We start from the raw sequence: 22,299 nt of genomic DNA, 5'->3' as shown, positions 1-22,299 counted from the left end.
TGGGCAGAATTTAGGACTTGGTAAACTCCTTCACAGGAAGAGCTTATTAGCCAGGTTTATGGATTATAACCATGCAGTAATACAATATCAAGAGGTGAGCACTTAAAAAAATGTACTTCTCAATATTGCAGGAGCTCAAACGGTGGTGGCCTTTCATATAAGAACAATGTCTGAGTATGTTTATGTTATGCTGCTCCAAAAAGTTAATTTTACTTTACCTAAAATGCACTTTGATTGGGTCAGGTCAGGGGGGGGGGCTTTGATTTGTTTAATTTATTTTATGCATTTATTTATTATTAGCAGCCGATGTCATTTGCATTTCAATAGGCACACGTCTGGAGAAAAGCGAGACGTTTGTGAGCTTTAAGCCTGCTGTAGGATTAAAAAAAAGAGAGACACAAAAATAAACAAGAACAACAAAGAAAACACTCCTGTGACGAGATCTCAGAAGACAGGAAAGACTGATGACAAGCTGATTCTATTGAGTGTTCATGCTTTTTCGGCTGATGCTGATGGGCTGAAACTGAGCTGTGAAATTGATTCACGAAATAAGAAAAAGGGCTCTGACTCCAGTTTTCTCAGTGTGGAAAATGAGATCGGAGAGAGCGCAAAGGAATCACACAGATATTAGCAGATTAGGAGAACTATCTGGAGATGATGTTCCACTATTTCAAAAAAGGTTATCTATTCTCAGCTAGCTTAGCATACACCCTCGAGACAGTGAGCTGAGATATATAGCTGATAAACGGCCAGGTTTTAGTGCCAGCGACACACTTCGAGCGCTTTGCTTTTTAAGGAGCTTTTTGGAATTTCATCCTCAGTGTAGAGACACCCAAGAAGTTCACACACATTCTTGCTGTCATTATTTTTAGTGGCTACGCACCAAAACTGCTGACGAACACACCAGTGTTGTACAGTAAATTCTTGCTGGCTCTGTCCCAACATTAACTTATCAAAAATGTTAGCCAAAATCCACAGAAAGATTACCTCTACTAAAACCAAGACTAAACATGCGGCTAACCATCGACAGTGAGACGGACAGAGAATAGACAGAATAGAAGTCATCATATTTCAAAGTTTCAAATCTGGGCTCAATCTGAGGTGAACAAACACAGTCTGTTAAACTGTTATTTTTATTTAGGGGGATCTGGCCTTGGACTAATTTAGGACTTGGTAAACTCATCCACATCAAGAGGTCATTAGCCAGGTTACAAATCTATCCGTTCATATGTTCTGTTTTATAGTTGTTGGTGCTTGGGAGATCCAGGGGCGTGGTATTCAAATCAAGAATTACTAATGTATCACTTAAAGGACAACCGACACCATTTTTTTGGTTCTTAACTGACATCAGAAAACCGTTTTATAGCATCTAAAATGCCCAAAACACGCAGGCTGATATTTTTAGTCAAATGCAAAACACCAATAAAAATGAGTTAAAGTGTCCCAAAACTACTTCAAAATGACCTCTGTGATGCCGAGTTTCAGAAGGTCCTGCCCCCTTGTTCGTGACGTCACGCCAAGACATTTTGCCTTGCTCTAGAATCAAAACAATGGCTCCAGATTCGGAGAAGATGCTTTCTTGTTACTCAACCAGTTATGAATATGATTCAAATAGTTCTGAAGAGGAAAGCATAAATGTTTGCAATCAATTAAAGAAGTCCTTCCGTATCAATTCAAGCCATCAGGACTCCAATGTAGCGTCCCAGAAAATGCACAAGATGGCGCTCAAGCTCCATTGCTAATGGGCTGATTTGTCTGCTGGGAATTTGTGCCAAGTAGTATCAAATAGTAGTCTTGGTGCAACACACAACGATTCACCATTGCGTTATTTATGTTTTCCTTCTAATTTCGCCATCAACACGGATCAACACGAAGTTTTCAGACTCAACAAAGTACCCAAAATGCATTGTGTGTCGCTTTCTCAGTCAGGGGCGGTCCAGACGTGACGTCACGTCAGGCATCAACTCGAAAACAAGACTTCCTGAATATTCAGCGCGAGTCTTAAAACGTAAAATATAGCTATATGCAATGGAGTCTGTAAAATACGCTCAGTAGAAATCATTTGAAGTGATTTTACAAATTATGGACACAACTTGTCCGGTGGCGTCGGTTGTCCTTTAAATGTGAATGTACTCTCAATAAATAGGTTGTCAGAGGCTTGCAGATGATGGGCGTCGGTCATGAATGGCTGCGTCCCCTGTCCTATTGAAAATTCCATCTATACACTGTTAGAACATGTAAGTATTTTTTTTCCAATTTGCAAGTATCAAATCCTGTTTGAGACACATTTTCTCGACAATATTATCACATTTTAGAGAGTTTCCGCACGGTCGGTTTTGATAAGTCGGACATGTTATTGTAGATAAGAGTAAAATTGGGTCTTCAGGGTATTTCCGTTTGGTGGTGGGTAACTTTTCCCCCAAAAAAACTCAAAGGGGGCCGAATGAAAGTCAAGGGTCCCTTCCGGCAAGTGTCTGCTCGGCAGATGTCTGAGGATTGAGGTTAGCGAGATAAAAGGGCCATGCAACACTTTTAATGGTCACTAATATTCACTCTTCAAGTTGGATCACTGAAACCCAACATTCGTAAAAATCCAACACTGTTGTCATAAAAACAACACTGCCAATCATTTGAAGCAATGTCTGATAAACACCGCTTTAGAATCAGTAGTCATCAACGGTATGATTTCATTGTTTCAAGGACATTTTCAGTTTTTGTTTGTTGTTAAGATCCAATATCTCACCACTGTTAAGTCACTGCCAAACATGTGCCAAAAATGTGTCCACTGCAGTGCCAGGGTTTTTGTCGTTGTCACTTGAATTCCAGGACCCACAGAATATTGAGTTTTAGGACAACATAAACATTCAATACGGCGTTAGAAACCTTAGACTCTCTTCTTTCATCCCAAAAAGGGTTAATTCCTAAATGATCTGGAGTTATATGAGCTTGAAATGAGGGCGGCTGTCCAAAATACAATGCACAACATACATATTGTTTTATATAGCGCTTTAACAACAGCTGAAGCAAGAACAAAGCGCTAACATGGAAAAAAGGAAAATGCTGCACCCTTGTGGAAAAGAAAAAAAACATTGCCAGAGGCTATGGCCAGTGCTTTATCGGCCTCTGCTATGATAAATCCCTGTAATTTAGTGAAGGGTTTTGCCGTTTTATAAAAAGAGCATCTTTTACTCCCCTTTCAAACAAACTATTTTCTTTGCTAAGATTTTAACCTCACTGTCGTCAAACGAGTGGTTGCTAGCTTTTAGGTGCATATGTACTGCCGATTCAGGCCCACTAGTATTATCCCTGCGATGTTGATAAAGTCTTTTTTTGAGAATGCGTTTAGTCTCCCCAATGTATTGCTCTTTACAATCATCATTTTTACAATGTATCGAATAAACTACATCACTTTGGTTTTCATTTGGCAGCCTATTTTCAGATGCACTCATTTTTGTCTTAAAGTGTTTATCGGTTTGAAATAAGTAGGAATTTTGGGTTTCCAAAGGACCCTTTGTAGTTAACCTAGGCCTAACTGACATAAAACAATTGTAATAACGCTAACCACTAATCCCACCCACCTTATTCGGTGTTGGAACACCCACGATGCTTGTTCATAATATTCGATATTGGTTTAACTCAGTCTGTTGCCCAAAGCCGAGATAATTTGACGGGTATTAAGTCTTTCAAAAAAAAAATCCTTGTGAGAGGCTTTTTGTTTCCTTGAATAGTTTTTTAAACTCTCTCACAGTTATGGATTAAACATTTAATTGACATACTGCCAAAGTGACAAGTAGATATTAATTAGAATTGAAATGGAGGGAAAAAAAAGCGAGTGCGCACAGAGCACGACTTCAAATGAATAATGCATCGACACGAACGCTGCGCAAACCAACCAACCAACCGCATACGCACACACACAAACACACACACACACACACACACACACACACACACACACACACACACTTGAGTTAGTGTGTTTGCGTGCAAGAATAATAATTGCCTTAAATTGCAACTTGGCATATTTTAATGATATGGAATGTGGATCAGTGAGGGTTTTTTTTTCCAGCGTTGGAATAAGTGAGCAATTAAAGTGCAAGTCATGGAAGTGGACACGACGGATAACTGGCAGGAGGAGATGCAAAAAAGAAATAAAAATAAAATAACCTTATGCAATCGTGGATGAGGTCATTAACACCCTGAAAATTATTGTGGCAAAGCATAAGGATCCTGAGACTCTTACGTGTGGAAATGGAAAGTCTTGGCAGAATGTGGTCGTGGTTTTCAGAAGCGTTTTTTGTTTTTCTACTTCTTCCTTTCCTTTCCATTCTTCTTCCTTTCAACACTTTGCTGCTGTGAAATGTAAATTTCTCCACTGTGAGACAAATAAAGGCTAATCCAATAAAATCCCATGCAGTTTTATTTTGCAAGACATCCACAAGATTTTACTCAGAACGAGTTTGATAAAGTGTGAGTGAGTCAACTACAAAATGCAAAACAAAAACTAAGATCTGAAGTCGATGTGGAACTGTTTGGAAAATAAAAGCAGGTTTTATTTTGCCTCGTAAGATATTTTTCGCTCATTATATGTCTTGCTATCATTTTCCACTAGCCAAACTTGCAGCCTGGCTGTATTTTTTTCTCATTCACTGCCAGACTATGTGCAAAAATATGTCCAGTTCAGTGCCATGGTTTTTGTCATTGTCACTCGAATTTCAGACCCACATAATATTTTTTTTTTATGTTACGTACGTTACGTGTTTTACGACTATATAATCAATCAATGCAGTGATTAGAAACCTTAGACTCTCTTATTTCACCAGAAAAAATAGTTAATTCCTAAATGATATGGGTCTGGAGTTATATGAGCTTGAAATGAGGGTGGGTGTACAAAATACAATATAATACATACATATGGGTTTAACTAGCGCTTTGACTTAAATTGCAGGGCCTACAGAATTTTGAGTTTTAAGAGTATGTAAACATTCAGCGTAAGAAATTTATCACACTTTTCTTTCATCAGAAAAAAAGAGTTAATTCCAAAGTTATATGAGTCTGGAGTTAGCTGAGCTTGAAATGGGGCGGCTATACAAAAGGCAAATGCTGCCCCCTCGTGGGAGGAAAAATCATTTCAAATAAATGTTAAGGTTTTAATTTGAAGCGAAACAACATAGATGGTTTGAAAGGGGGGTAAAAGAAGCGATTCTTATAAAACAACAAAATCCTTCATTAAACCGGTCTGGTGGTGTGAGGTTCAATTTGGATCGTTCATACAATAGCCTGCTTAGGCAAAACAGGTTAGGCAACTTTCGTAATGCTGATGAGGGTCGTTATGGTGATGAGGTGATACCGGTGGGAGTGGGGCAAATGGGCCAGTCGCTAGTCAGGAATGTAGGAACAATCAGTGGGGCCACAGGGAGTGGTCTTCTGCTCCCCCCAACCTGAGAGGAGGGACCTATCATAGCTGTGTCCGGCGCCACCATGGCTGGACATTAGGGATATATAAATAGGGCCGATACGACCAGTCAGACTTTAGTTCGCTGACGAAGCCTGTTGGATAGGAGGCGAAACGTCCGAAACCTTCAAATTTGTACAGATGACGGCTGAAGAAACCTTCTCATCGATTGAAGGAAAGAAGTAATTCCTAAATGATATGGGTCTGGAGTTATCTGAGCTTGAAATGAGGGTGGATGTACAAAATAAAATGCAATACATACATATTGGTTTATATAGCTCTTTAACAACAGCTGAAGCTGAAATAAAGCGCTAACATGGAAAAAAGGGAACAAACGTTGCCAGAGGTCTGGCCAGCAGCGTGTTCTACATACTGGACAAATAAAGATGATTCTGATTCTGATTCTGATTATGTTGCATAATTGTCATGGCAACTCACCTTTAAAGTTGAGGCGTCGTATGTGCTTGAGCAGCAGCGTTCCATTAATGGGCTCCATCTTGGCGCAAAGGCCCACCTGGCCCGGGCAAAGCTCCTGGTGCATATTATGCAACGCGTGAGCCATGGAGTAGACGGCGTCAATCACAAACTGCACTTTGCCTTCTTGCTCGTAGTTGGAGTCCTTCCCGATGCGTTCTTGATCTACAAGAAAGGAAAAGGAATCGGGAAACAAGGTGATTTCCTATTGAGAGACTTTGAGAGTTGTTTACTTCTGACAATTGAGCAGCTTTTGGTTGACTGCAGGTCTTCACCAACGCAATTTAGCTAACTCACCCAACTTTAGCTTTTGGTATCTGAAGCAGCCGTTGACTTTTTAATCGGGTGACAAACACGAGGTGGGGAGAACATTCAAACTCACTCTATCTCTCTCTCTCTCTCTCTCTCCTCTCTCTCTCTCTCTCTCTCTCTCTCTCTCTCTCTCTCTCTCTCTCGATATCTGTTTTTCTCTCTCTCTCTCTGTCTCTGTCTCCCTTTCTCTCTGTCTGTATGTCTTTCTCTGTCTCTCTTTCTCTCACTCTCTCTCTCTTTCTCTCCCTGTATCTCTCCTGTCTCTATTCCTCTGTCTCTTTCTCTGTCTCTCTTTCTTTGTCAATTTATCTCTCTCTCTGTGTCTCTCTCTTCCTCTCTCCGTCTTTCTCTCTCTTTCTCTCTCTCTCTCTCTCTCTTTCTGTCCCTCTCTCTGTGTCTTTCTCTCTCTCTCTTTCTTTCTCTCTGTCTTTCTCTCTTTCTCCCCATCTGTCTGTCTCCCTGTTTATCTCTACCCATCCTTCTCTTTCTTTCTCTCCCTGTCTCTCTCTCTGTCTGTCTTTCTAACACGCTCTCTTTCTATCTCTCTCTTTCTCTCCCTATATCTCTCTCTCTATGTCTTTATATATCTCTCTCTTTCTCGCCCTAACTCTCTCTCTCTTTTTCTTCCCATTTCTCTCTCTCTCTTTCTCTCCCCCCTCTCTTGTTCTCCATCTCTCTTTCTCTCCCTCTTCCTTTCCCTCTGTCATTCTCTCTCTCTCTCTCTCTCTCTCTCTCTCTCTCTCTCTCTCTCTCTCTCTCTCTCTCTCTCTCTCTCTCTTTCCCTCCCCTCTCTCTGTCTCTCTGTCTCTCTGTCTCTCTCTCTCTCTCTCTCTCTCTCTCTCTCTCTCTCTCTCTCTCTCTCTCTCTTTCCCTCCCCTCTCTCTGTCTCTCTCTCTCTCTCTTTAATTATTTCATTAATGTCCTACGAGAAATCTTATCAGCGAACAGGGGGGGGGGGGGAATCTCCTTCTTGTCTCTGCCGAAGGATTATATGGATTTGTGTGAGAATGACTTGGTCAAGTCTCCATGTTGGTTTGCCATTAACTTTTACCTTCTGTGCATACGTCATTTTTCATTAAGTTCGAATTGTATACTATAGTTGTCATGGTTCGCAGACGCCACAGCAAACCACGGTCGGTATTTACTCACACAGCCCCAGCGAGAGAAATTAGGCATGCAGCAAATGTGGACATACATTTGCGCAGAGAATCCACTCAATGTAATAACTGTATTAATCCCGACCGAGGCGAGTGCCATTTTTGGGGGGGGGGGGGGAGCGAGGTGATGAGTAATTGCTTGGAGGTGCATACGACAGGCTCTGAGAAGGAGCTGTAAGGTGTCAATCCTGACATATCCGCCCCCACCACAAAAGATGAAAAGAAGTGTTGATTAAGCGTTGACTAATTAGCAGCGACAACAGCGACAATCGCTGATGCAGCTCTTCGGATGTTTAGCGAAATGTCAAACACCCTCAAAGAAGTACAGATGACAGCTGAAGAAACATTTTCCTTGAAAAATTGTACATAATTATCCTCCATAATTGTCCTTGACAGGGTTAATGTGGCGTCCATGACATTTGAATTTTTGTAATAATAGGTGAAGTTTAATTACTTTGTTTTATATCAAAGAGCTTTTTTTCCAAATATATCTTAGTTAACAAAAGAATAATCTTGTCTGCTAAACTGTAATTACCCAAGTGTAAATGTTAAGTATTTGCGAGCACAAATTATTTCTTAGTACACAATACATTGCTCCAGTAATATTTCTCATCACTGCTGATCTGAGTAATTATTTCATTTCATATTCCTGTGCATGCTACAAAGGTTGAGTATTTTCTTGTTTATTGTGTGGTTGCGCATCTCACGTCTCATGTCTGATCTTCAATTGCGTACAGCCATAAAATAACACGCAATGTTTCATTTCGCCATCATCGCCTTGGATGTGTTGATCATAAATGCTCACTTTGGATCAATTACTGTACAAATATGCTAAAGTTAAATGTGCTAAATACATGTGAGGATGTTATAGACTACTGAGTCTGTTCATTCATGTATTTTCTAACAGCAGGTTGTTCACTATTCAACCGGCGTTGTCAATTTCAATCCCAATTTCAATCTGCAAGGTTCGAGAGCCACCAAATCAGTACCCGTTCGTCACCCCATCTGGGCCACATCTCATTTCCTCATCGTTCTAACAATCATTCCTGTGCGATTTTCAGATGAGCGTCAGGAGGTTACGGCTGCAGTAATTAAAGGGGTATGGGGGCTTGGATTGGACACACTTTTGGAAGATGTGAAGAAGAAGCCTCAGGGATTGTGTGAAGGAGCGTAGGCGGCAGAGCGACTGCGCTCCGGCAGGGCCATGGACAGGCCACCTACGCTTAACTTTTCTATCGACGTTTCAGGACACTCGGCTCCTTGACGTTGCCGTCTCATGTCGGCTTTCCAGTCTGGAGCTTTCATGACATTGTCATTCTTTCAGCTGTGTCAATTGATGCCGATTTTCATTCAAAGGTAGACGTGGTTGTTGTTTTTTACTCAAACCCTAACCATAACCCTAAACCCTAACCCTAAACCCGAACCCTAGCCCCTCAACCCTAACTCTAACCCTAAACCCTAAACCCAAACCCTCATATTTTTACTCATATCTTACTCATATTTCCAGATTTTTTTGCAGGCTGTCTCAGTGTTAACATAAAAGCATTGGATAAGATGAGAGGAAAGAAAAAAAGATTCTAATGCAGACAGAAGCATCGCTCGCAGGGAGCCTTGCTCAAGAGGTGTTTACACAGTCATAAATGGTCTGAAAGTGTCTATTTTTTCACCCTTTCAGATCAAAAGTTACCAAAGATAAGATGATCTGATTGATCCAACAGATTACCACGTTCATGTGACGTGAAATGGGACGATAGCCTTGAAATCAAGAGGTACACCTAGAAATCACCCCGTGTTTAAGACATTTTCTGATCACAATCAACAAACGTCCAACTATCAAAGATTATCCTGTGTTTAGTGTGTTGTTTTTGATGTGTTCAGGATGATTTGTACATCCAGTTCGCAATGCAAATAGAAGCATCACTCGTAGGTAGCATTGCTAAAGAGGTGTTTACACAGTCATGACTGGTTTGAAAGCGTCTATTTTTTTCACCCTTTCAGATCAAAATTTACCAAAGATAAGATGATCTGATTGATCCAACAGATTACCACGTTCATGTGACATGAAATGGAACGATAGCCTTGAAATCAAAACACACACCTATAATTCATGATGATTTAAAGCAATTTTCCAATCACAGTCAACAAAGGTGAATTAGGTAATTTATGATGATTCATTTAGTGCAATAAAATACATACTCTATACGAAATACCTAAATGCGCTTAATGCTAAACACTTTTGTCATGTTAATCAGAAATCTTGGCATCCACTGTTGGAATTGTGATTGGAAAAATGTGTGTCAGCGGAACCTCTGACTAAACAAACAACACCTTTCCATCTGCTGTTGCGCAGCAGACATCAAGTTTTATGTGGATTTTATGAGGCATTTCCAGCCAACAGCAACATTCGGAGGTCTAATTAAGATTAAAAAGAAAAATTAAACGGAACAACCGTTGCAATGAGTTAAGCCCAGAACCAATGGTGGTTAAATAGCAGGTGAACCATAACACTGATACTGTCATGATCTGGTTGGCGACCAACGGGTGGCGCTGTCGGCCCCGCCTGCACCTGCACAGGTGCTGGTGTCCCGATCAGTGGCGGACTGCCACGTTCGGATTGGCGACCAACGGGTAGCGCTGTCAGTCCTGCCTGCTGCCTCACAGGTGCTGGTTGTTCCCAATCAGTGACAGTTAAAAGGACTCCCGGCACGACAATTCGGTGTCGGGTCATTGTTGTATGCTGTTGTATGCAATTGTATGCACTGTGTATGCATTGTACGCTGTGCATGTGTTTGTTTCATCTTGGCAGACTTTTACTCTTGGTCTTTATCTGATACTTTGTATTTTTTCTGTTTGAACGACTTTGATGTTTTAGATTTTGTTCCTGTTGACTTTATTTTAATACAATTTCTCAAACACAACCTGCTGCTCCCTCCTGCCTGCTTTTTGGGATCCACATCTGCCATCACCACCTTGCAAACCGTGACAGAAACGTCAGCTGATCCATACTGGCACGTCTTACATGACAAAACGTACCAAAGTAGAGGATGATTTTCTGCTGAACATTTGTGCCTCATTTGAATTTTTTTTTAAAAAAGGGGCATTTGTAACTTTGAGGATGCGCAGCTTTATGGAAGTGGAACAAATATAATTTGGCTTTATTTAAGAAACCAAATAACACATTCACAGAAGAAATTACAGTGATACCTCGGCTTGCGAACTTAATTGGTTCCCAGGAAGTGTGTGTAAGGTAAAAAGTGTGTTCCCATAGGAAACCATTAAAATAAATACGCCTGAAAACTACACAAAATCTACCTTATTTTATGTATAATAAATGTGCTATGGTATTGTAATTAAAGAAATAAACTGTACTGTAGAATAAAGTTGTTTTATTTACCTTTGTGATGGTCGTTGATGGCTTGATGGAATGGATAGCTTTTTGCATTAAGTGTCTCAAGGAGCTCGGGTTGTACATCTTGAAAGTTGTGATATTACACCAGATGCAGGCAGACACACTAGAAACTTTATTAATAGCTGGTTCCCTTGCTTGTCTACTCTTCACATTGTACAGATGGCTTGTGCGGATTATTTGTGGAGCCTGATTGATGGGATATTTTAACCTTGCAGTCTACACTCTGTCTTTGAATGATCAATAAAGTTGAACCGAGTCCAAATTTCACTATGTTTTCAATCCATTTGCTCACTCTCTCTCTGTCGTCTGTCTATCTATTAATATGTGCAGCTCTGTGTTTCTTTAACCCTCTCCCCCCTCCCTCCTCTACCACGGATCTTGACCAATCACGTGCGGCTTTAACCGAAGGGTGGGGTGAAAAAAGAGAAGGGGAAAAAAAGTTGGCTGCCATTTTCCAGCTCGTTAGCGAAAGACACATGACTCATTGTGGCGCTTCGTGTGTTTCCCGAAAATAGTTCGTACGCCAAGATTGTATTCTCGCAAATTTAACGTTCGGAAGGTGAAAAGTTCGTTAGCTAAAGCGTTCGTAAGACGAGGTATCACTGTAGTCAAACATGCTTTAAGGATTCTGGCAGTGAATGACTTAATAATACTATGGTAATTACTTCAGAAATGGCAAATAGCACCTACATAAAGTGTCCACTTGACCTTAAACTGAAACGACCAATACGAATGTAAACAGTTTTGTTTTGGCACAACAGAGCTCAGCATTAGCATTCACATGGGCCATATACTTAGCATCACAACTCATTGTTGCTGTTAAATACCAACATGTGCATGCAAAGTTGCGAGTGAGCGTGCGATTGTGCAGCCTCGGGCCAGAGAGGTGACTCACTGGCTCTTCGCAGCATGAGGGTTGCTGCCTCCATTCCCTGCCGAGTACGTGTGCACGCATTCTGCCTCAACAAGTGTAATTCAGCTTCATGGGAAACTTTTTGCTTGGTAGAAATAAGTAGGACTCGATTTTCTTGATAACATTTATCCAGGCCATGTATCATACTTTCCGGGGTATAAGGCACACCGGAATATAAGGCCACTGCTACTGCCAGACGATGTGTAAAAATGTGTCCATTCCAAGTGCCAGGGTTTTTGTCATTTTCACAGAATTCTTTCACAGAATATTGAGTTTTAGGACTACATAAATGTTCATTTCCCTTTTTTCCATGTTAGCGCTTTGTTGCAGCTTCAGCTGTTGTTGAAGTGCTATATAAACCAATATGGATGTATTGCAGTATATTTTCAAAAGCCGCCCTCATTTCAAGCTCAAATAACTAAAGGCCTATTTAATTTAGAAATTAACTGTTTTTTTCTGATGAAAGAAGCGGGTCTAAGATTTCTTATGCTGCATTGAATGTTGATGTTGTCCTAAAACTCAATATTCGGTGGGTCCTAGAATTTGAGTGACAATGACAAAAACCCTGGCACTGGAGTGTACACATTTTTGCACGACTGGCAGTGAACGAGTTAATGATAATAATATTGAAATATGTGTTTATTTGGCTTTGGCTGACTTTCACCCATTGCTTTCAATGAGGGGGAGGCTGCATTGTACTCCACAAGTGAAGTACAATGCATTTAGTTTGCTTATTTACAGTAATGTAGCATTCTTTTGCCGCAACGTGGTACCTCTAGCCCTCCCAGCCTCCTGCCACACTCACCGAACTCTGAGTACACGCTACACGCTGTACTGTCATCCTCCATCCATCCATCCATTTTCCGTACCGCTTATTCCTCATTATGGTTGCGGAGCCTATCTCAGCTGTCTTCGGGCACGAGGCGGGGGACACCCTGAATTGGTTGCCAGCCAATCGCAGGACACACAAAGAAGTACAACACTCACTCTCACACTCGCACCTAGGGACAATTTGGAGTGGTCAATCCGCCTGCCATGCATGTTTTTGGAGTGTGGGAAGAAACCGGAGAAAACCCACACTGGCCCGGGAGAACATGCAAACACAGGGAGGTCAGACCGGGACGCGAACCGGCGACCTCTGCACAGTAAAGCCGGTGTGCTAACCACTCGATTACCAGGCCGGTACTATCATCCTGAACTCTATTTTTTTCTCGTTTTTTTCTGCAAGACCTCACTTTGACCTTTTTTTTGCATTACTACACTACGTCACTTTATATACGACACTACATCACTTTACATACGTCACGACCTCACTTTACAAACGACACTACCTCACTTTACATTCAGAAATTACATGTATTGTCTGTTGTCAATTGTCTGTCTTTTTTATAAGTGCCTTGCAAGCTGGGTCTGAGAGGACATTAATTTCATCTGTGCTGTATGTCATGCATATTTGCATATTTGACAATAAAGCTGACTTTGACTTGACTTTGACTTAAACTAATCATTTAAAATTGAAAAGTTATGAAACGTCTCAACGGAAAAATATTGCCTCTTGGTACGAAAGAAATTTAAAGATACAAAAGATACAAATATATTATGCACAACTCACACTTATTGCGCAGTAATCTAATTATATCATGCATTTGTTACATATTTTCATTCATTTTTATGCATTAGGAAACATTTGTGTCTGATTTTTGGGGTGGAACAGATTAGGGCATTTTCATGAAAAACGTGTCTCAACTTCCAGAATAAATAATTTAACAAGTAGAGGTGTCGTTGTATGTACTGCTATATGTTTTTGTTGCAGTTTGAATATACAGATGGTCTTTTTTTTCAAAATGTGTCCACATGAATATATCACGGTTAATGCAGTACACCCACTTTGCATGTGTTTAACAGTAAATAGAAGCGATTAAATTAGTGCAAATAGGGCCGGAAGAATTAGTGAGTCTAAAATTGTTAAGATGCACGAGAGCATGTTCCATGAAATACTGCTGACAAGTTCTCGTATTTTCAAGGCAAAATGCCATTTTTACTGCAGTATCTGTCAGGGGACTCAGGCTTTGATTGGACTGGTCTGGACAGATTTACGTGTCTATACATCATTTCATTGACTGATGGGGTGGAACCAATTTGTCCAATATGTGTCGGATTTTGATCCCCATTTGGAACAAAACTGATTTTGATCTGAAGATATCCATTCCATTGGAGCTTTCATCTGAATCTAGCCGAAAACCACAGAAAACCTGTTATAAAAAGCCCTCAACATTTTATGTCTATTTCATGTTTGCATTTTTCTCCTAAAGATAGAATATCAAATCTGAGATGTCGTCAAAATGATATTGCTTTATATCCACCTACGTATGACTTACTTGTGCACTTTTTGAGCCCGGGGCCTTTCTTCAGGGCATGCCGGCTTAGTTTGCAGCTGAAGTTGTTCTCCCAGAACTCGGCGAACCAAATGTTTCGTCTGTTGTTCTCCAACGTGCGGCTGATGAAGTAGCGATCAAATCCTGGGGACATTCAGTCGCATCAGTCATGACATCGAGTTCCACAATGTGCTTGTAAAACACCACATTTCCTCAAGTAGTTATCCCATTAATACAAACGGTGCCCTAATTACTTGATTTTAAGATCTAACAGAAATACTGCCAACCTTCACTGTAGCGCCTTATATTTGTGCCTTATATTTGGAAATATTTTATATATTTAGAGATTATATTTGGAAAACTGTTTTCATTCATTGAAGGTGTGCCTTATAGTCCCGTGCACCTTATACAGTGATACCTCCGCTGACGAACCCTTAACTCACAAACGTTTCGCATCAAGAGCATATAGCATATAGTCTCTGCTGACAAACTAGTTTTCAGTGGACAAACCAAACCACACGGTTGAACAGCGCCACGGTGGCTGGCGGACTCGTTTTCGGCGGACGAAACCAAACCACCGTGTCCCAGTTCACCCCCTTTCTTTGAGTGCGGACGTGGTTTGTGTTTGATTGAAATTTTTGACCACATCGAGTGTACTTTTGCTATTATGGGACCGAAAAAGACTCCACTACAGGCTCGTGTTAAACCTAAGAAGACATTGGTTCCCAGAAAGTGTGTGTGCAAATATCCCCATTGTGGGATGAATAAAGGTTTTCCGATTCTGATTCGGATTTAAGAAAAGGAGATCATTGACTTAGAGTCCCAGTACCAGTACAGTAAGTCTACCATTGCTACCATCCTTAAGAACAAGGAAGCTATTAAGGGTGTTTCTGTTAGTCTCAGCAACAGTATCAGGCAATAGAAGAGGTTAAAAAAACTTCTGTTCATTTAGATTACTGAGAAGCAGCTATGAGGGGATAGTGTGAGTGAGGGTATTATCACTGAGAAAGCACGGCAACTTCACTCAGATCATCAAGAGGCAACTACATCAACAACCATCACAAAGGTAAATAAAACCACTTAATTATACAGTACTGTTTTTTAATTATAATACAATAACACATTTATTACATATAAAATAATGTCTATTTTGTGTAGTTTTAAGGCTTATTCAGTAGAAAATTATGTTTTATGGGGACCTGGGAACAGATTATTGTCATTTTAATGGTTTCTTATGCGAAATAAATGTTCGGAATATGAACTTTTCGCCTCACAGACACTTTCTGGGAACCAATTATGTTTGTTAGCTAAGGTATCACTGTATATGGAGAAAGTGTTAAAATGCACCCTCCATTGTAGTTGCGGCCTTATAATCTGGTGCACTTTATACACCGGAAAATATGGTAAATCAGCTTCTATCCCTTCATTTGTATGTCTGCCTAATTTTCTTTTATGTTTTCAACTCCAATGATCCAGTAGATCATTGGAGTAGATAATTGGGGACGCCTCATTGCTCGCTCCGCCATGTTATGTTCATTCATGTTTATGTTTTAAGGACCGACTGATTGTCCATTTTTTATGCAGCCTGTCGTTATTGTTGTTAATTTGCTACACTTAGATATCATAGCCTTGCTATGAAGTTTAAATTTTCGTTTTCCGGTAGATGCTAACGCGGTTGCTCCAAAATCCTCAATTGTGACTGTGTTTAAATTCAAGTGAGCAACATAGGGTCATTGACTTTTTGCTGCGTTTTTCCAATCCAAACCACTCCGCGCTAATTCAACATCCCCACTCCCACCCCCATCACCTCCCAGAAACTAGAAACCATTTGCTGAAACACGGTATACCGACTCCAAACACTGCCTTTTACCCTTGATGGACTGACGCTTGGGCAGGATGGTGACCGCCCCTTCCGCCATCTCCTCCTGGTGCAAGACCGGAGAAATTTTCGAGCCCCAGCTGTCGGAGCCCACCCAAATAAAATGACCCGTCTGGTTGGCCTTTTTAGCAGCGTGGAGCAGGCGCCTGCAAAAAGGGGCCAAATATCAGTTAAACGTCAATGGCGATAAGGTCAGCCGCCCCCAGCTCTTCTCAATTTGCTTTATTCTGCATTCATCACACAGTGTGCCTTCCGTTATGGCTTTCTCTGTGGAGTTAGCCACCTACCTGATGTCATCTTCATTGGCGAAAATGATGACGACCCTCGCGTTGGGATTTTCGCGCAGGCGTCTGATGATTTTGTCGAATTCACCCTGCTTGGGTTCCCTGGGAATCTTCACCGACTGAGAGATGCAAACACCCCCTTGAATGCAAACACAACAGCGGGTAATCAGATGGATTCAATCGGGAATGTTTTGCGAGGAGAGTTCAGGGAGCCTCTGGAGTGACATGTTGGAAAAATGAAATATGATCACTTACATTCTGTCTATTCTCTATCCATCTCACAATGGATGGTTTGTGGTATGGTTAGTCTTGGTCATGCTTCTGTCGATTTTGCTATTGTGTCTATTCTCGATCAGTGCCACATTTTGGATTTTATCTAAGGGACATCGACGAGGAAGATAGATGTATCAACTTCGATTGAAATCTAGGAGTTCGATGAATCGTTCTCATGGGTTAGAAAGAGCCTTTGACTTCATTCAATGGCAATACAGATAAACATGCTATGCATACAGGTAACACGACTGGCTCGACTTACAACCACCGGTACTTATGATCACGACTTCCAGACCATATTGTTAAAATGGTAATTTGATGCCTGGCACCGCAACGCGCTAGCAGGCCGGCAATGCGGACACCAATTTTGGCCAGGCAGCCAGCATCTCACTCTCACACAGCAATCGACCGTGTGATGGCACCAGAGGGGGGAGTTTGCGAGTCATTTAACCTCCAGGTCTCTTTTCAACATTTTGAATGGATTTCGACTTACGACCATTTTGCCTTACGGCCGTTTGGTCGGAATGTAACTCGGTCCTAAGTCGGATGTCACCTGGATTGTGACATGTTCAATCATTTTGCATTTAAGGATCGTGAGCGTCAAAAGTTTGAGACAGTTAAATATCATCCATCCATTTTCTGATCCACTTTATCATCCCAAGGGAGGGGGGGACACCCTTAACCGTTTTCCAGCCAATTTACGGCACACATGGATATATGAACCACTATACACACTCACACACACAGTGTTCCATCAATTTGACAGCCATGTTTTTTTTTTCTTTTCATGCTTCAGCGTGCAAAATCAATGCAACATATTTGACACATGTTATTATTGACAGCCAAAGACTATAATGGAGAAGAGGTGAGAATACAAAATTGTTTTGCAACTTTCTCACGGCAAACGTGTTTAACTTGTCACTTTGGTGTCTAGACAGTGAGGTTCACCGGAGACAAAAGACAGACACCGTGACGAATCTTTGAACGTTTGTTGATTGTTTGTTGATATGTGCTGTATGTCATACATATTAGCATATTTGACAATAAAGATGACTTTGACTTTGATTGCTTGCGCACGTTATAGTGGAATACTCGTATCGTGACATACATTTTCTCAGAATATAGTTTGTCATTTATTAATTATCACTTTTGAGGATGACAGAAGAACAAAATCTGATGATGTCTCCCCACAGGAGATGACACTTTTCAAACTGTGGAAATAACTCTCTTACATTCCTCATATGCTAGTGTATTAAAATAAGATGACACCTTGCATTCCTCCAATGTATATTTTTAGCCACGGTAACACTATGATTCTAAGAAAAGCAATCCCATATGGAACACCGGGAGCTTTGACACCAGAGCCATGCTTGTTGTGACCAAAGAGCAAAGACATCATGGTGGTTAGCTTCTGGATGTATGCAGCTTATTGTTTCTTTAATGCATCAGAATGGCAATGTAACGAATTCAGAATGGATTAATCAATTCTGCGTTTTCATTTGGAGTCCTCCATGAAGCGTCTCCAGCTGGTCCAGAATGCTGCCGCTCGGCTCTTGACTGGTACTCGTCAGAGGGAGCATATACTGTAACTCCTACTCTGGCTCCGTATACAATTTAGAGTTCTTTTCAAGATCTTATTACAGTGATACCTTGGCTTATGAACTTAATTGGTTCCCAGACAGAGTGTGTAAGGCGAAAAGTGTGTATCCCACAAATTAATTTCCCATGGGAAACCATTAAAATGAGAATAATCCATTCCCAGTTCCCCATAAAACATAATGTTCTACTTTCTAATTTTTTAAGCCCTAAAACCACACAAAATGGACCGGGCCGCCCGGTATTATAATTCAAGAAATAAACTATACTTATAATAAAGTCGTTTTATTTACCTTTGTGATGGTCGTTGATATGCTTGATGGGATGGATTGGCCGGTTTCATCAGCATTAAACACGTAGCCTTCTTCTTTCACCATCTTCAGGAATGATCCCTTCTAGGTGCTTTCTCTGCGATAATTTGACCTCGCTCCTCATCAATTGTGTTCTGTATAGCTGGGTTGATAGCTTTTTGCATCAAGTGTACAGATGGCTTGTGCGGGCTATTTGTGGAGCCTGATTGATGGGAATTTTAACCTTGCAGTATATACTCTGCGTTTGAACTATCAAAGTTGAAACGAGTCCAAATGTCACTGTTTTTTATCCATTTTGTCACTCTCTCTCTGTCGTCTGCCTGTCTCTTTAATGTTTAAACCACCTTCCCTCACTGCTGCGTTCGTGACTAATCACGTGGCTTTAAATGAAGACTTGGGGCGGGGAATAGAGGACCAAAAGAAGCCGGCTGCCATTTTCTTGTTAGGAGAACGCGCTTGTTCGCAAACGACACATCACTCATTGTGGCAGCTCCGTGTGTATCCCAAAAAATAGTTCGTATGTCAAGGTAAAATGTTCATAAATTTAACGTTTGTAAACTGAACAGTTCGTAAGCCAAGGGGTTCGTAAACCGAGGTATCACTGTATTTGTTTTAAAATATTTAAATGGTCTTCCCTCTCCTAGCTCATTCACTCCTACAAAACTTCCCGGCGCCTCAGGTCTGCCGACCAGACATATTTAGATGTGCCAAAAACTAAACGAAGGCTCAGAGGGGATAGAACCTTTTCCGTTGCTGGTCCCACTCTCTGGAATGACCTGCCACTGAACATTCAGCAAGCCCCCTCGCTGCCCATCTTTAAAACCCCAGGGCCAGAAATTGCCAGAGCTACTAGAGTAGAACCGGATATCCGGCAGCTCCGAAAAAAAGCAGCTGCCATGACACAACTTACAAAAGGGTGATGCAGGCGAAAGTCCAAACGAGGCGTCTCGCCCCGCTCATTATTTTGCCTTGTTGGTGCTCACATCAAGTTTGATATCTAATGAATGCACCCCCTCCCCGGGGGAGGATTTTCATAGAAATTCTGCCAAGCGATGCAACCTCAAGAATGATGCGTGGCGTGTTTTTAAAATGCTGAATAATAGACAGTAGTATAATAGAATGTTTCTTCAGCCGTCATCTGTACAAAAGTGAAGGTTTCGGACGTTTCGCCTCCTATCCAAGAGGCTTCGTCAGCGAACTAAAGTCTGACTGGTCGTATCGGCCCCATTTATATATCCCTAATGTCCAGACCTGGTGGCGCCGGACACAGCTATGATAGGTCCCTACTCTCAGGTTGGGGGGGGCGCGGGACCCCCCCCCCTGTGGCCCCACTGATTGTTCCTACATTCCTGACTAACGATTGGCCTATTACACCCACTCCCCCCGGTATCACCTCATCAGCATAACGACCCTCATCAGCATTGCGAAAGTTGCCTAACCTGTTTTGCCTGAGCAGGCTATTGTATGAACGATCCAAATTGAACCTCACACCACCAGACCGGTTTAATGAAGGATTTTGTTGTTTTATAAGAATCGCCTCTTTCACCCCCCTTTCAAACCATCTATGTTCTTTCGCTAAGATTTTAACCTCATTGTCGTCAAATGAGTGGTTGCTAGCTTTTAGGTGCAAATGTACTGCCGATTGAGGCCCACTAGTATTATCCCTGCGATGTTGATAAAGTCTTTTTTTGAGAATTTGTTGAGTCTCCCCAATGTACTGCTCTTTACAATTTTCATTCTTACAATGTATGGAATAAACTACATTACTTTGTTTTTCATTTGGTAGCCTATCTTTTGGATGCACTAATTTTTGCCTTAACGTGTTTATCGGTTTGAAATAAGTAGGAATTTTATGTTGCCAAAGGACTCTTTGTAATTTTTCAGAAACTCCTGCAATGTACGGTACTGCTACTCCTCTCCTTTTTGAATCTTGAGAATTATTGGTTTCGTTCGCTAGTCTTTCTTTCTGACATTTGTTGAATGACCACTGAGGGTACCCACAGTTAGTGAGTGCTCTCCTGATATGTTTTGACTCCTTTTCTCTACCTTCAGTGCTAGTTGGTCGTTATGCTGATGAGGTGATACCGGGGGGAGTGGGTGTAATAGGCCAATCGTTAGTCAGGAATGTAGGAACAATCAGTGGGGCCACAGGGGGGGGGGTCCCGCGCCCCCCCCCCCAACCTGAGAGTAGGGACCTATCATAGCTGTGTCCGGCGCCACCAGGTCTGGACATTAGGGATATATAAATGGGGCCGATACGACCAGTCAGACTTTAGTTCGCTGACGAAGCCTCTTGGATAGGAGGCGAAACGTCCGAAACCTTCACTTTTGTACAGATGACGGCTGAAGAAACCTTCTCATCGATGGACCACTCCTGTACGACTGAGAGCTTACACAGACATAATAGAATGTTGTTTTTTTTTCTCCCTTTTCACTCACTCTTAGTCTCTCTCTCTCTCTTTTCTCGCTCTCCTCGTTCTCCCATCTTCAATCCTCCGTGCTGTCTTCATGCCAACCGTGGCTGCGGGAGATAAATGACCTGCATCCATTTATCATCATCGTCACATCAGCTGTCAGCGGCGATGAGGTGCTTTCATCTGCTCGCTGACGGATTGATTCGCCTGTTTTTTTTTCTTCTCGCCACTTTCAGACCTTCTGATTAAGAATTGCACATGCACAAATCCAGGTGTTGTGCTCGCGGGTACATTGATGAAGATATAAACGGTGGAGACAAAGTAAAAATGAGTGTTTTGTATTTGGTAATTAGCAACCCAATGACACGCGATCCATTATTCCGGCAGTCGGATTTGGTACGATGGAATGTCTGTCCTTGCGTTTGTCTTGATTTGGCACTGTCAATCATTTTAACTCATTCACTGCCAAACAAAGATGTCTGAGGATTGAGGTTAGCGAGATAAAATGGTCATGCGACACCTTTAATGGTCGCTAATATTCATTCTTCAAGTTGAATCACTAAAACCCAACATTCGTAGAAATCCAACACTGTCGTCTAAAAAAATAACACTGCCAATCATTCCAAGCAATGCCACGTCTGATAAATGCAGCGTTAGAATCGGTACTCATCAAAGGTATGATTTCATCTTTTCAAGGACATTTTCAGTTTTTGTTTGTTGTTAAGATCCAATATCTCACCACTCATTCACTGCGAGACATGTGCAAAAATTTGCCCACTCCAGTGCCAGGGTTTTTGTCATTCTCACTTGAATTACAGGACCCACAGAATATTGAGTTGTAGGACTAAGTCAACATTCAATACAGCGTAACAACAAATAGACTGTCTTCTTTCATAAGAAAAAAAGAGTTAATTCCTAAATGATATGGGTAAGGAATTATATGAGCTTGAAATTGGGGCAGCTGTCCAAAATGCAATACATACACATATCGATATCGGTTATATTGATAATACTGCTTCTTACGATACTATTATCATTTCCAGGCCGAATTTCTAGTCTTTCTATGTATAATTAGTTCCGTTTAGTACGATTCATGGTTTTTACGATAATCTGGTTACTACGGTGCTCTTTTTCATCTCCCGCCGGTCATTTTACTATGTTTATATCGATACAAAAGCAGTTTAAGGTGAATTGATATTTGCTTAGGGGTTTCTATACAGTACCATTATCGAAATCTGTATCGTTCGCGCTGTTGGTCACATGATTTGGTCACGTGACCAGCTCCCGTGTCAACAAGCAATTAACTCAATCACATCGCTGATCAAAGGTAATGTCAAATGTAGACCGCCTTTCAGAACTTCTTATCTTGACAAGGACATTTAATCAAACACCTCTTCCCTAACTAACATCCAGGATCTTGATAGTTGAGCGGTAAAAGATAATTTCA

At 41.3% G+C, this 22,299-nt stretch overlaps 1 protein-coding gene across 2 annotated transcripts in view; it reads right to left on the bottom strand.

Moving 5' to 3' along the window:
- Window positions 1-22,299, bottom strand: part of grm4 (glutamate receptor, metabotropic 4) — a 153,856-nt gene that overhangs the window by 15,376 nt on the left and 116,181 nt on the right. For both annotated transcript variants that reach the window (XM_089009528.1, XM_089009529.1), the window contains 4 exons: window positions 16,262-16,397; window positions 15,966-16,120; window positions 14,099-14,239; window positions 5,894-6,094 (listed from right to left, as the gene is read on the bottom strand). In XM_089009528.1, the coding sequence (XP_088865654.1) occupies window positions 5,894-6,094; window positions 14,099-14,239; window positions 15,966-16,120; window positions 16,262-16,397 (633 nt within the window). The remainder of the gene's footprint in view (window positions 1-5,893; window positions 6,095-14,098; window positions 14,240-15,965; window positions 16,121-16,261; window positions 16,398-22,299) is intronic.

The sequence above is a fragment of the Hippocampus bargibanti genome, linkage group LG12 (genome assembly GCF_051943395.1).
Source record: "Hippocampus bargibanti isolate YZ-2025 linkage group LG12, ASM5194339v1, whole genome shotgun sequence".
Classification (NCBI taxonomy): domain Eukaryota; kingdom Metazoa; phylum Chordata; class Actinopteri; order Syngnathiformes; family Syngnathidae; genus Hippocampus; species Hippocampus bargibanti.
This window is presented reverse-complemented; position numbering and strand designations above follow the sequence as displayed.